General features: G+C 41.4%; 2 protein-coding genes across 6 annotated transcripts in view; both read right to left on the bottom strand.

Annotated features, from left to right (window-relative positions):
• Positions 1-2,280, bottom strand: part of zmp:0000001168 (signal-induced proliferation-associated protein 1) — a 32,423-nt gene extending 30,143 nt beyond the window's left edge. For 3 of the 5 annotated variants that reach the window (XM_056408467.1, XM_056408500.1, XM_056408508.1), the window contains exon 1: positions 1,124-1,416. The gene's annotated coding sequence lies outside the window, so the exon portion shown is untranslated. The other 2 variants (XM_056408491.1, XM_056408483.1) reach the window with 2 other exon arrangements.
• A 1,919-nt stretch (positions 2,281-4,199) lies between these two features.
• On the bottom strand, positions 4,200-13,747 carry LOC130191788 (histone acetyltransferase KAT5). The gene is made up of 16 exons (XM_056411484.1): positions 13,718-13,747; positions 13,571-13,637; positions 12,267-12,335; positions 12,005-12,141; positions 11,312-11,380; positions 11,045-11,227; positions 10,526-10,696; positions 10,363-10,437; positions 9,393-9,455; positions 8,889-9,137; positions 8,708-8,797; positions 8,482-8,622; positions 8,255-8,348; positions 7,992-8,151; positions 7,401-7,482; positions 4,200-6,088 (listed from the first exon to the last, which is right to left on the bottom strand). The coding sequence occupies exons 1-16, from the start codon at positions 13,745-13,747 to the stop codon at positions 5,954-5,956; spliced, it is 1,815 nt and encodes a 604-aa protein (XP_056267459.1). The 3' UTR covers positions 4,200-5,953.
• Positions 13,748-14,213: the final 466 nt, after the last annotated feature.

Raw genomic sequence — 14,213 nt, 5'->3', positions numbered from 1 at the left:
ATTTGATTGTTTCAAATGCTAATGCAAACCACAGCCAATACCACACTGAATGAGGAGCCATGCGGCTCAATGTAAATTAAATGACCCTTCCTTTGAGTGCACTGGCTTATGTAATCCCCCCCCCCCCACCCTCCTCCTCCTTCCATTCCCCAGCTTTCCATCCCTGCCTTTCTTACCCTCCAGCAGCCGTATCCATCCCCTGAAACCCGAACGTCTCGTAAACACACAGCCTCATCCTAAACTGGAGAGTGCAGGGGGTGGTGAGGAGGAGAGGGGGTGAGGGGGTGGGGGGGCTGACTCCCGCATCCCTCATTTTTCTCTGCCACCTTGAAAACAACACCCACATTCTAGTCGTGGTTCTCCATGCCATCATTGTTTGTGCACGTCACATGCAGCACTGCTCCAGTGCTCTTCATCCACACAGATCCTCTGCATTTAATCTTTGACAATATGTATTGAGACCACACCAAAAAATCCTGCTCCTCTTTTTGTGCCTGCATCTTCTGTCTCTCTTTCATTCTCTCAGTGTCCCTCCATCTATGCCTCCACTCCACCTTGCCCTCGTCTCTGAGTCCCGCAGCCACATGCGCCCGTTCCCCAGCGAAGGTTTCGCGGTGGCTTCTTGACAATGTCACAACAACGATTGTAAGACCACCCGGCCTCGTTGGAGGGTGCACAATGGAGAGAGAGAGAGGAGAGATGATGGGGGGGGGTTAGTGTCGGGAGAGGAGGATGGGAGGGAAGGGGAGGCCGGGGATGAAATGCGACAAAGGTTGCGAGCTGGATTCCAACAATGTCGCGTGTAAACGGCATAAACAGGGCTCCCTGAGTCAAATGCATTTTTAAAGAGCTGACAACGACACAGCGGGCCGAGAGGCAGAGGGAGGACAAACCAGATGGAGATGTTGCAATGCCAAGCCATTATTTCATATCCTCTATTGCTCTCATACATTGTCTTTGGTTGGATTGTGTGAGCATAAGAGCAGACGCATGCCTATACAGAGGTCTGTGGCATACACGGTGTGCAGATCCACCCGTCTGAATTCATTATCGTCAGAAAGAGGACACAGGGAGGCTGGAATGTGAATCGTCCGTGATCTCAATACAGAAAGAAAAGCCTTACCTCCACATTTCAGCTCCGCTCGACCATGCCTGGTTTCATCCTGTTCCTCTCTGCCGACTCCCTCCCCTTCTCTCTCCATGACAGCATTTGTCCGCTATCTGTCTCCACGGTGAGGCTCCTTCTCCCCCTCCTTCAGTTCCTCCTGTCTGCCGTTCTCTTCCTCTCTCCAAAAATAAAACGACAAACACACTTCCCGATCTCTGAGTCTACCGGCTCTTCTATTCTGCTGGTTGAGTCAAGAGGCAGGTTGATTTGTGCCGTCCTCCTCCCTCGTTCTCCCTCTCGTGCTGATTCTATTCCATTCACATCACACTAAAGCCAACCCCCTCTTTCTCCTCTCTCTCTCACACACACACACACACACACACACACACACACACACACACACACACACACACACACAGCTTCCCCCGGCCTCTCTCTCCTCCCCCCTCCCCATCTCCTTGTCGGAGCGAGGTTGAGGCAGCGACGGACAGCAGCGGCCAAGAAGAGAGCTCTCTGTATTAAACTGAGTGTTTAAATGTGCCAGGGGCAAGAAGCTCAATTAAAAAATGTGCTGAATCCAGGACTCAAGATTCCCATATAATAATAACATGACAGGCAAAAAGCATGGAAGATAATGATGCAACCTTGTTTTAGAATAGTCACCTCCACAGTCCTTTAACTATATAGTGAATGGAACCACTTGTCCATATCAAACACGTTCATTCAGTCTCACTCGTCTTCGCCAAAACCAACATTTCTGCACTAGAGAGATAACGGCTCACAGGGGGCAAAGGTGAAGGTGGCAGTGTGTGTTTATGTGTGTGTGAAAGTGTGTTTATTTGTAGAGACATCTGCGTACTCACCCAGACGCAGCCAGTGTGGGTCGAGAACAGAACAAACAATCAACCTGCTTATCAATGAGAGCACAGGGGTGTAACACCGTGGCTCACTTCACCATCCGTCACTGCATAACACACATACCTGAGAATTTGGGTAAACCCTTTAATGCCGGTCAGGAGAGGAGAGGAGTCGCGCTGCTTAACTTACACTGCAGCAAAGCCAAGTGTCCGGCACCATCCCCCTACTTACTGTATGGAGTCCCGTCCTGTCCGTACCATATGGCTGTGTGTGTGAGCAGGTCAATGGCTCTGGTCTGGGCAGCGGGGGAGGAGAAGCCTGCTTGCTGCTGGTGTGTGTGCCTTGGAGAGATAAGAGAATTAACAGAGGCACTAGTTGATAGACAGTTTTCAGAGAAGCGAGCATAACTCAGTGTGTGTGTGTGTGTTCATCACTCGTGAGCTGTTTTTAGAGTTGGTCACCTCCTCCGGTATTTAAATCTGAGAAATGAGCCAATAGAACAATTCCTCTCCTCATATACAAGTAAGAAAGTAACAAAGAACAAAGAAAAGTTATCACAGTCATGGTTATCTTACACACAATAATGAAAACATGGACGTATTCTCTCTGGTTTAAGACGGATGATGTCCTGTTCTGATACCATGAACACAACACTTGACCAACTGGAATTTATAATGGTTCCAATGGTGTGATGGTAAGCGTGATGGTCTGAGCCTGTCAAACGGACACCAGAGGTCATTTTGGACATTCGGTGCTTCAGTGACACCGTGTGGAAATGTTCCACCAAGACCATTTGAAGCTCGTCCCTGCAGAGAAACACATTTGTCTTTCTCAGATTACACTTCATGGGACATCACTAGCAGGAAACACATGGTTTGAAACTATGACAGAAAATGGGCTTTCCTGAGCTGTCGGCACAGTAAAAAAAACAAAGATCATTCTTAAATTTGTGTCCCACTAACTAATTAAACAGATATGTTATATAATCATATAACACAGCAAATTGTTCTAATGAGCAGCTGAAAACCAGAGATTTTTTTTGATTTTCTTTTAAAATAATGTTGTATTTCTTATTTCACAAATTGACTAATGGACTCATCTTTTCAGCTGTGGTGTATATTTCATTACATTTAGCAAACACTTTTGTCCAAAGTGACTTACAATACAAACTAGCATCAAGAAAAGTACAATTTCAAGAGAGCCAAACTACAAAGTGCTATAAGTGCCATTTAAGTAGGCTACTACCAAAGAGCTATTTTTCATAAATATTGTTTGAGTAAAAATACATTTAAAAGAATTCTTGGATCTCAGAGGTCTAGATAAGCGATCCCAGGCCAGGAATCAGGATGAGCTGGAATGTACTGAATGTCAGAAAGATGCCCTAATGAGTAATGTGGGGAGGATATTAGATTAGTGGGACCCTTGTGGGGGTGGTGGGTGTGATGAGATTTGGGCAAGGTTTCACCAGAGCCAAGGGGCTGATAACTTGCTTAAATTAAAGCACCGCCAAGCACATCAACATGGAAAATAAAGCCCCTGCAGAGGAAGTTAATGAAGATTTCACACGGTCAACGGTTTGCATGCCTGGTTCAGTCCACTGCAGCGCTGAGGGTCAGCAGCAGCGATGCACGAGAAGAAACTTTGCATTTACAGAGATAAGATTACACATCAGCCCAAGATCACATTTAAAGTTATGATTCTACCTGTAGCTTGAATCACCAAATCTGATCCACTGCTGCTGTCCATTTGTTGTTTGAATTACAATCGTGAGGTTGTACTCTTACATTTTCTGTACAACAAACAGCCCCCTAGCTTCATTTGAGCTTGTAGTTTTTAACTTTGGTAATGCAATTTGGCCCCAACCGGGAAGGTTGACTCAATGCCGCCCCCTGGTGGCCACTAACAGAGTTGCAGAAAAGAGAGTTTAACACAAACCCTTTTCATGACTTGCATCCGCAGCGCATTGACTCCATCTTTGGTCTTTCAATATTATAATCTCTCACACTAAGACCAGACCCAAGTTACATTCCAGATGGGTCTGCATGGATATTATTTATTTTAGTTTATTTTTAGTAATGTCAGGGATCTCTAGTGATGTAGGTGACATCCATCATCTTGATCACCGTTCCACACCGGGTTCATTTCTCACCTGTACAGTTGAAGCTGCTTCTCAGGGCTCTCTGCCAATAAAAGGACTGCACACCAAATGGGGGAAAAGACTCTTTTAAAAACACACATTTAAGAAACTTTTATGGTTTTTAAGAGTTTTTTTTATCAAGTCAAGAACCTTTTTTTATATCAAATGCTCAAAGTATACCGTCAACTGTGTTTCACTTAAAGATGTTCTAAATCCTTTCAACAGGGTAAATTTAACAACCTTTGTGGCATGTAAACATAAAACACAAACCGAAAGTATAAGATACCATTTGTTTTTTCCTGTTGATATTGTGCAGCCAGTTAGTTTACATTAAGTACAAAAAGGACACGAAGGACAACTGTACACATAATTTACATTCCTCGAACAGTTCAACATGGCTTCTGTCTTCGCAGCTTTTTCTTTTCTTTTCTTTTTACAATCAGGTCCATTATGTACAGTTACGGGTGACATGTGGTCTAACATGGGGAATTGATTTGTCTCATTGCACACAGATGATTATGACACGGAGTTATATTAAAAAAGGAAGAATCTCCTGAATGATCACAAAGAGCATAAATACTTCCAACAATATAAAACAGGGAAATGAAAGCAGACTTGCTACTATAAAAGTTAACAAACCTGAAGTGTCCACATTGGCTCTTAAGCAATATAATAACGGTAGACTTTGCTTATTTTTTAATGTTTGTCTTCATCAAAGCTGTTTTGGCCGTTTAATTAAATACCGTTAACCATTTTTTTTATTTACAAGTGAGCCATATTACTGCGAGAACATTTCTGTCCTCGCTGTTCTTTGAAAGACAAAAAAAATAATAATTCAGGCACTGGCGGAGAATCGAGATGAACTTAAAGTTACTATCTGTTCGCCGAGATGAGAATTATAATGTTTGCAGATCCTAACATTGTGTTCCTTTTACCAACTCACGATACATTGATCAAGAGTCTTTGTTCATAAGTGAGTGCAAGCGTCACATGCTCATCAGTCAGTATTGTATTTTATAAACAATTCAAACTTGTGGTGTTAAGAGGTGTTTGAGACATTTTGAATCCTGCACACTTCGTACAAAAAAAAAGGTAGAAAGTGAAGACAAGATGTCGGAGTGCCGTCCCGTCGTCTAAGGAGTGCTTGAAGCCGAGTACTCGTCATCAACTGTGGTTTCTTAAATATGACTTGTAGGACCAGTGACGTTGTTGGAAAGTATCACACTAGGAATATGACATTTTGTGAGGTAAATTAATCATTCTGACGACAACATTTCGACACCACCTCCTCCTCGTGTGGCAGATTCAAAGCATGTAGACAAAAATCACACTTAAAACAAAATGAACGTTCCTGGTTGAATTTAAAGAAAATAAATGCTCTTTGTGATTTTTACAGAATGTGGACTCGTCAACAGATGAGAGGATTCACTGTCGATCTAGAAAACAATATTGTTTCCATACGGCGGTCTGCAAGTTGGCCATCGTAGGCTTGAATGTACACTATTGAACAAACACCCCATCGGACTTTCACACGCACTGTTGGTCACAAACAGGATCTTTTACACAGTAGAAGGTGTGTTGTATATTTTGGCGGCGTCACGGTTAACCAGTCCCTCTGTTGTCCCCAAGTTCGAGAGCTTTTTAAATTCACAATATACAATGAATATTCACAATAAAAGTGTTTGCGGCTCAAGTGACAATTCATGTCCGTTGTGTGGCATCTGAAAGAGTCCTGGGTTCAAGAAGGTTCTGAGGTTCTGCGTGAGAAACCCCGACAAAAACCTTGATCGGATCCACTGGTTGCTTCAAGTCTGCTATCTGGCGGTTTGGGGGAGGGGGGGGGGGGGACTCTACCACTTGCCCCTCTTGCTCCAGTCCTTAGGGGTGAAGTGAAGGCATTTTGGATCTATGCGCAAGTGTCTCTTCTGCATCGCTCTGTCATGACCGTCCACAATGTCCTCTGAAAGAGTCAGGATGTACTGACCCTAGAGATCCGAGAGACAAGAAAATCAAACTTTTAGATCGAGAGTCACTTTTCTGGGGGGAAAATAACCACACCTGGCACCATCAATATGTGGAATAAACTTGTTTCTGTTATTTGATAGAGAAATTAAAGATTGCTTCTCTCAATCATCACATTAACAAATTAAAAGATTAAAAACATCTGAAACAGTCGGATGGAAAGTTGTGTAAAGACTAATGACAGCGTGAAGGATCAGTGTTTTTATACTGCTTTAAAGTTTTATAGTGGAAAACCCACCCAGGACATTCATTCATACATTTAGAGGAAATAAAATACTCGCTGAGAGGGTCAAGGAACAAATTCTTCTCCACCTGGGATCCGGTTCTGACATACTTGGGAAAACTCAAAACTATGCCCGATACCCCCGAGCAGTATTTCTTGGTCTAGTTCCTAAATCATGAGGCGCACAATAGACTTAATTGTTTTGTTTTTTATTCATGTATTAATTTCACTGTTAGATAAACAACAATTTGGGCACTCTGGTTTCCTATTGTCATTTCATTTCTGGATATATTGTACTCATGTGATGTAATGACTGGGTATTTACTCTGCAGAGTGATGCAGATGTTTCTGCATACAGATGTACCAGATATGCATGTGTTTAGACATCTGGCTCGGCAGGAGGAGGTGACCTCTTTTCATCTATTTTATGTATTTATTGTCCTGTCCCTCTCGGTGGGTGTACCAGTGGAAGGGGTGTGTTAGTTATGCTTTTGTATAAGTTAATACAAATGTGAAAAATGGCAATATCAGATAAGGTACATGTTTACTGTGTACAGGGTTCTTACACATTTTGACCGATGGATTTCCAGGACTTTTCCATGACTTTAAACCAAATGTCCATGACCAAACTGAAATCTCGGTAAAAACATGAAAAATGTAGAACATTTTGTGTATTGAGAGCGTATGCCGGCTTATATTTTGAGCGTCTTTCTTTTAAAAAAAAGATGTTAATTATTTCAAACTCGGCGTAAATGAACACGTGATTATAACACATTTCCATGACTTTTCCAAAACTTTTATGATTTAAGTTTTTTCCATGACTTGTCCAGGCCTGGAAATGAGCATTTTAAAATTCCATGACTTTTCCAGGTTTTCCATGACTGTACCTGTGTGTAATGTGCCCGTCAATATTTCCAAATAAAAATGTAAAAAAAAGTTTTACAGTGTATGGATTCTAAGTGGCAAGTAGAGGGCGGACAAATCCCCCAAAAACTGACCCTGCCACCAGAAAGGGCAGAGTAGTGGATGAAGGGAATGAAAAGGTCTCTCACCTTGTAATAGTTGATGAGGTTTAGGTACTGAAGCGTTGAAATGACGTCTTCTTTCTTTACACTTGTGATTTCACTGATCTCACTGGAGGATCAAAAGAACAGGTCAAATGAAAAGTGAGACAATCATTACACTTAATCTTGGGAGAATTCAAATTGGTGTCGGCAACATTTGCGAAAGCAACAATGTATGCTTGATTTTTTTAAGTATCCAACCGGACAACCAAGTATCATGTTGCCAACTCTTCTCCAATCACAGCACTAGCTCCAGAAGTTACTGAATCTAGCGAGTCGGCAAGTCGGTTCCATCAGGCTGTCATCCAAAGATACTTCCCCAAAGGCTACCGAACCCTATTAATGCGCTCAGGTCTGCACGTAGGGCGTTCAAAATCATTTAAAGTGTGCCAAATAAAATGAAGGCACAAGCTTATTATGGTGACAGAGGGTTTTTTTATTTTATTTTTCAGGGGATCAGATTTATTGATTCCCGTCAGGACGCAAAGATAATTTCAACCAACAATAACAGAACAATCCAAAATACAGTCTCAACACGAGCTTTAAAAAGGTTCAGATAAAATGCCACGAGTCACATACTTGATTGTAATCTGCGGCCTTTCTCCATTGTCAGGTTTAAGGTCCATGAGAATTTCCAAGATGGTCTGGGACCAGTAGGAACGATAGGACAGAAGACCCAGGTCAGAAAGGGGCTTCTCAGGAGTCCCCGTCTTCCCTTCTACCTTAGACAGCTCGTAACCTGACAAACACACAGTGAACTGATTAGCACAGGCGGGGTGAACAGACAGATATTGATATAGATATTTACTGGCACTGTGCCAAATGTTTTTGATACTACTTACTGAACTCAATGAGCAGTTTGCCATAGCCTCTCCGCTGGTAGGGAGGCAAGGTCAAGATGCAGGCTACGTTATAATCTTCAGTCGACTCTTTTTCCTGCACAGAGAAAATGTAATTTAAGTTTTGCCGAGGAACATCCGTTTAATATGGGACTTTTTCCAAGCTGTTATAAGTGGACTGAACATACACACGGACCCAGAAGTTAAAGCGTTTTGCAGAACTTGTGTACCTTAGAAAAGTAGCCCACAATGTGGAAGCCTTTGGCGTCATACTCTGTCATTACATAGAAGAGGAAAGGGTCCGTGTCGTAATACAAGGTTTTGTGGTCCAGGAAACACTTTGCAAGTAAACACAGGTTCTGGGAATAAGTCTGGAAAAATATAAGAGATATATTAATAAAAAACAAACAAATTCCATAAAATAACATTTGAGGAGAGAGAGAAGGTGTCACTAACTTTGTTTTTCCTGCCGTCGATCTCAAAAAATGAGATGGTGCCTTTGCGGTAGATCTCGTTGCCTGGAGGATGTCTTAGATTACATTTTGCCTGTCAAAGATGTAAAACACAAGTGGATGAGCATCATGTAAGCAGCAACAACATTAAGGGCGTAAGATTGTGACATCCTGATGATTCTTACCAAATGCCTCTGGAGACACTTCAGGCTTTTGAGGTACTTGAGACAGAATTCACAGAGGTAGAGGATGGGCAAAGCGGTGAGTTCCTGTGGGTATGGTGAGAAGTACCAGGGCTTCAGTCTGTGACGTCCTAACTCTATACACTCGATGTTTTTCATTCTGGTGACGATGTCGTCGTGGCTGCGGTCGGACACCAGACTGCCCGTCATGCGGGGTGCAGACGGGATGCCGTCTGAACTGTCTTGGGAATCCTGGAGGTAAACAATGTGGACATCACACACATTTGATGAAGTTATTTTCATGCAGCTAAAAATTGTGTTAAAACCAAACACTGTTTGATCAGATGGAGCATTTGTATTTGTAGAGTTCTTCACATTTAGATTTCTTAAAATAAGTACCATGAACAATCACAGTGGTTGTACATGTTACCAAAAAGCCGGGTCTGATGGAACCAGCACCCGTTTCCACATAGCAACATACAAACAATGTGCGATAATTCAACTGACCTCTGGTGGTGGTAGAAAGACATTGGCACTTTGCGGGTTGTTGTACTGCAAAACCTTTATCATCTGGCAGGGGAAAAAAAGAAAAAGTTAATCAGGCTTCTGGAAACTATAAAGGGGAATCAAATGGTCCTGAACCGTTTGGGTAAAGGGCAGATTCAACACAACATTGAACTGTTGTGCAACTTTTGTTTTAGTCAATCGAAGGTTGTGTTCGTCACCAGCCTGCGACGGCTGCCGAACACAAGTAGTGATGGAGGTGTTAATGAATGAGAGTGAGAAAAAGAGCAGTCACAAACGTTGGATCAATTATCTCCTGTGGGTTTGACAGATTGGCATCAGAGATGATTTGATAACGTGGGAATGCTCAACTTAATAGAACAGCTGAGCAGCTAATGTTGAGATGCTCGACAGAGTGAGAAGAAACCCTGAAAACAAAAGCATGAAAGTACGACAGTTTTCATTTAGTGACATTAAATCCTTTTTAGTGTGTATAACTACCTTGTTTAATGTACAAAATCAAAGAGGACTAAGTTACAGTCAGTTCTGCTATTGGGTCGCTCAAAAACATATAACATACATTTGAGATAATATTGTAATAGATAGTTAACATTTTTTAAATAAATTAATCAAAATTAATGATTTTTTGGGGGTGTAATAAGCTTGAAAATGACTCGTGTCAAATCTTAACCAATACTCGTCATGCTGCAGTTGCAACAAGGTCTGTTAAAACACAACATTTCTAAGTGTAGCAAAACAAAAGTCCAAAATAAACTTTTTTTAAGGCTCCGAAATGTGTCACCATACAGGTACAACTTAAATCCAGTAAATAATAAAACAGGCAGAATGTGTGCATCCTAGAGCTCAAAATACAGAAAACATCTTGCATTTTTAAATAAAAAATATGCAGAGACTAACATAAGGCATACATTTGAAATGAGAAAATAATAAGGTGAAATTGACTGTTACATACCTCGTCAGTTCCCCCACAATTAGCTTTTCTCTTCCTCCCGGGCTGCGAGGGGATGAGCCGCCGGGCTGTGCCGTTCTATCGATACAAAGAAATTAGAAATTAAACACGACCCGGTAAAAAAAATACCGAAACATTTAAGAATCCAACATTAAATTGTATTTACCGTTGTGAGCGAGGAGATCGGTTCATGGTCTTCCCGGGATTTAAACGTGTTGGGATCCCTCACAGCAGGAAAAACAGAGGCCTGAGAGGCTTCAGTTGAACTTGACAGGGAGGGCACAGGGGTGGCCGGGGGTACCTGAGTCGCCAAGGAAACGGGCTCTACTTTTCTCTTCTGCAGCAAAGAAAGTTATTTATTTAGCTTAAAATGAGAACAGAGCAACGACTTTAACCAAACAGACTGTGTGTTTCCAATCAAGAGTTGCTAATTCCAGTCAGACCAGAGGCATGTGTTCATGATTACACAGCAAAATAAGGATTTAAAACATGGTACTCCAGAACTAACTGAATCAACAACTTTCCATTTTTTCATTGTAGAGCGATTTATTGTGTTAGCTGCTTCAGTACATGTGATCTAATGATAGAATGATAGAAATAGATAGATAGCTACTCAAAGCTCATAGAATAATCCATCTGCAGCGCAACATGAACACTCACAACATAAACATAAAATACCAGCTACCTTGAAAGACTTGAAGTTGAAATGTGGCTTGACAAGTCCAGTGCATACACTTGACAAACATTTGGAAACGCTGTGCGTTAAACCACTTCCCGACGTGATCTGCACAGCCGGATCAGTATCTTCCTTTTTTATTTCGTGGTTGTTTAATTCTGGAGTCCCATGCAGTTCACCATGACCCGATAGCTGTGTGAGCACACAGGATGTGTGTTAATACCAGGTTCCCACAAGATCTCAGTCATCTCTAGAAAGTGTACGTTCAAGTTGTACCGGTGTGGGGAGGGTTTTGCCTCTGGAAGGAGCTAAGGCAGACTGTACGTTGAGATCTAGACTCTTCCTCTGAAATGAACAGAAAGGAAGAGAAAGAAGATGTTAACGGACATTCATATTAAGCCTTAGGGATTTAATGCACACACATTATTACAAGTGTCTTCCATAATAACAATACACAGGTCCAACTAGTCTGAAACAGGACTCATCTCATTCATCTAACAGAAAGAGCGTCCACGGGACTTCCTTTAAGCTATCTTTTAAAAACACTTAGTTGCTGTTGCAGCTATAAAACTGCTGGGATGTAAAATGTTGGCTCATATTGTGTTAACTAGTCTTTACATGGGTAGAATTATACTACTAAACCGTGGTGTATTGTTGAGCATGATAATTAAAAAACATTTGGTGGCGTAGAATCAGGGTAGGAAATTTACATATTTCTTTAAGAGGGACATTTTTGCCCCCGTTGACTCCAAGGGCATTTAAAAAGAAATTGGGGGTACTTTTAGAAACTTGTGAAATAACATTTAACTGTTGTTAAAAAATATACTTATTTAGGCTTACAGTATATGAACAATAATAAGACTGAGGCAGTAATCTACAGATTTAAAATCTTTCCTAAGAAAAACAGAAAAACAGAAATCAGACAATCGTATTACATTTTATTTATTGTACACATTTGAATACACTTACCACTTCTCTCTCTGGAGAACCGGGACGGGAGCCTGGAAGACCGTTCTTGGTTGGCGTTTTAGCTTCTTTCTTAGGTAACTGGAGCTTCTTCATGTCCAGCCTGTCCACTGTGACCCACTCATCCAGTCGCTTGTTGACTTTTAACACAAACAGAAAGACATATGCTGTGATGCTTCTGTGTCATGTAATTCAGTCTGAAAAGTGACTGCAATTGCAGGTAAAATGTCAAAGAAAAACAAGGTGCAACACAAACTATACTCACAGTCAATATAGTGAACATAGTAAAGCTTTCTCGAAGAGACTTCCTTCACACTTAAAACTTCAGCCAACGCTGTAAGAAAAGCAGATCAATCAAATTAATACTTGCAATGACCTGAACTCAAATGAACAACATTATTGACATGGACATCCATAAAACAGCTGCTTAAATACAATAGATATAAAACCGCTTTACAACAATCATTGTACTCAATCAGTTGGATAGAAAATGTATCGAAACTATGCAAAAGTGTGTTTTGGTTGTGATCTTCTTAATCGCAATGAATTGCTGCTTTTATGTTTTACATCAAGTGTCTTTTGGGTTTTAGAATGTTGTTCGGCGACAGCATTAACTAGAAGACTTCACACAGCTCTGGGAACATGCGTGGCCATTTTCATAACATCCTTACATTCAATAAACAGTGAAGAAAGTACACCAAAAATAAACATGAACTACACCCCTAGCTGAAAGATAAATCTACAGTGTCACAGAATACTAACAAATACAGGAAACATGTACAACACACAAGTCAATATTCTTGTTCTCGACTTTCATAATTAGTAAGAGTAGCTAGTTCCAACTCTTGAGAACTTTATTATAAATTCATTAAAAAGGAAACTTTAAGCTAAGAATATCTCCTCACTCACTGCTCTTAGACACGTGCAATCTGTGACAGATTAGAGAAATGTTATTATTTACATTTAAAATATCAAGCCAAAACGTAGAAACCACGAGACAAAACCCACTTGGACATGAAGCGAGGTAGTTTATGTTAGTTCGTTGTTGGAGTAAAACTGCCACAGTGGCCCTCGTGAAGCTTCACAATAACAAGTGTCACTGAGATGCTCGACTGATTTGGCTCATGTTGTTGTGGCTCTTACTTTTCTCATCAGTCCGAACTGTCAAATAAAAGTAACGACTGGACGACTTTGGCCCAGACATGGCCCTAAAAGTGAGCAAATATACATTCAGGCAACCAACTAACTGTTATTCAACTTGATCAATCGGTTTCAGATTTGTAAACAACAGCGTGATGTCAGATGGATTTCGCCCAAGTTTCCTCCACAAATGTATTTTTTCTTTTAAACCGCAATAGTTAGCGAGTTAATTAAACGGTGGGTGCAAAAGTGGTTTTAGCAATAACGAAAGTGTTATCCATGTTTCCATAGAGCAGCTGCATGTGCGCCCTGTGAGTGTGGTGTTTACAGTGCTTGACTGGAGGCCGAGGCGTCTGGTAACAACAGCTGAGGGTAGCTAGTTAGCATTAGCTAGCTTAGCACTGGAAAAACCAACCGGACAATACTTACGCCATTCGTCTTCGTGTTCTTGGTTTTTACGAAGAACGGGGAGGCGACAGCCCTCAACAATCTCGACCTGTCAAAAATAATACGTCAATGTGCATCCTGAAACTGCTTAGCGTCTCTAAAATAAAATAATATCTCTTGAAAACCTACCGATGATGCGTTGTCCGCCATTTTCGTCATCTGTGCGAGCAGGAGCAGGGTGTTGTGGGAAAATGCCGGTCGACAACAAAGATTAAATCAACAGCAAGATGAACCTCCTTGGATGAATGTGGAGAGCGGAAATCGTAAAACAAACCCGGAACAAAATAGCAGGAATCTTCCTTGAGTGTCAGGCTTGGTTTAACAACTTTATTAGGATAGCATTTCTAAGACCTGATTTGAAATTGAGTGCATTGACTTATCTCGGGGGCTGAAGCCGCATCGGGTTACCAGTTAAAACCTATTAGATTACTTTGCAGTAAACAATCAGAGGAGTGAATGCACATATCCCTCAAATTAAATCTAACCAGTCACCAAGCCTCAACATATCGAGAAGAGGTGACATTTCATATATTCATTCTCACACCTGGTATTGCAAAGAGACTGACTGTATGACACGTAATGAAACAGGACCGTTTGTAACTTAAGTCCTCAGGTCCATTTCTGA

Source organism: Pseudoliparis swirei, chromosome 3 (assembly GCF_029220125.1).
Source record: "Pseudoliparis swirei isolate HS2019 ecotype Mariana Trench chromosome 3, NWPU_hadal_v1, whole genome shotgun sequence".
Taxonomy (NCBI): domain Eukaryota; kingdom Metazoa; phylum Chordata; class Actinopteri; order Perciformes; family Liparidae; genus Pseudoliparis; species Pseudoliparis swirei.
This window is presented reverse-complemented; position numbering and strand designations above follow the sequence as displayed.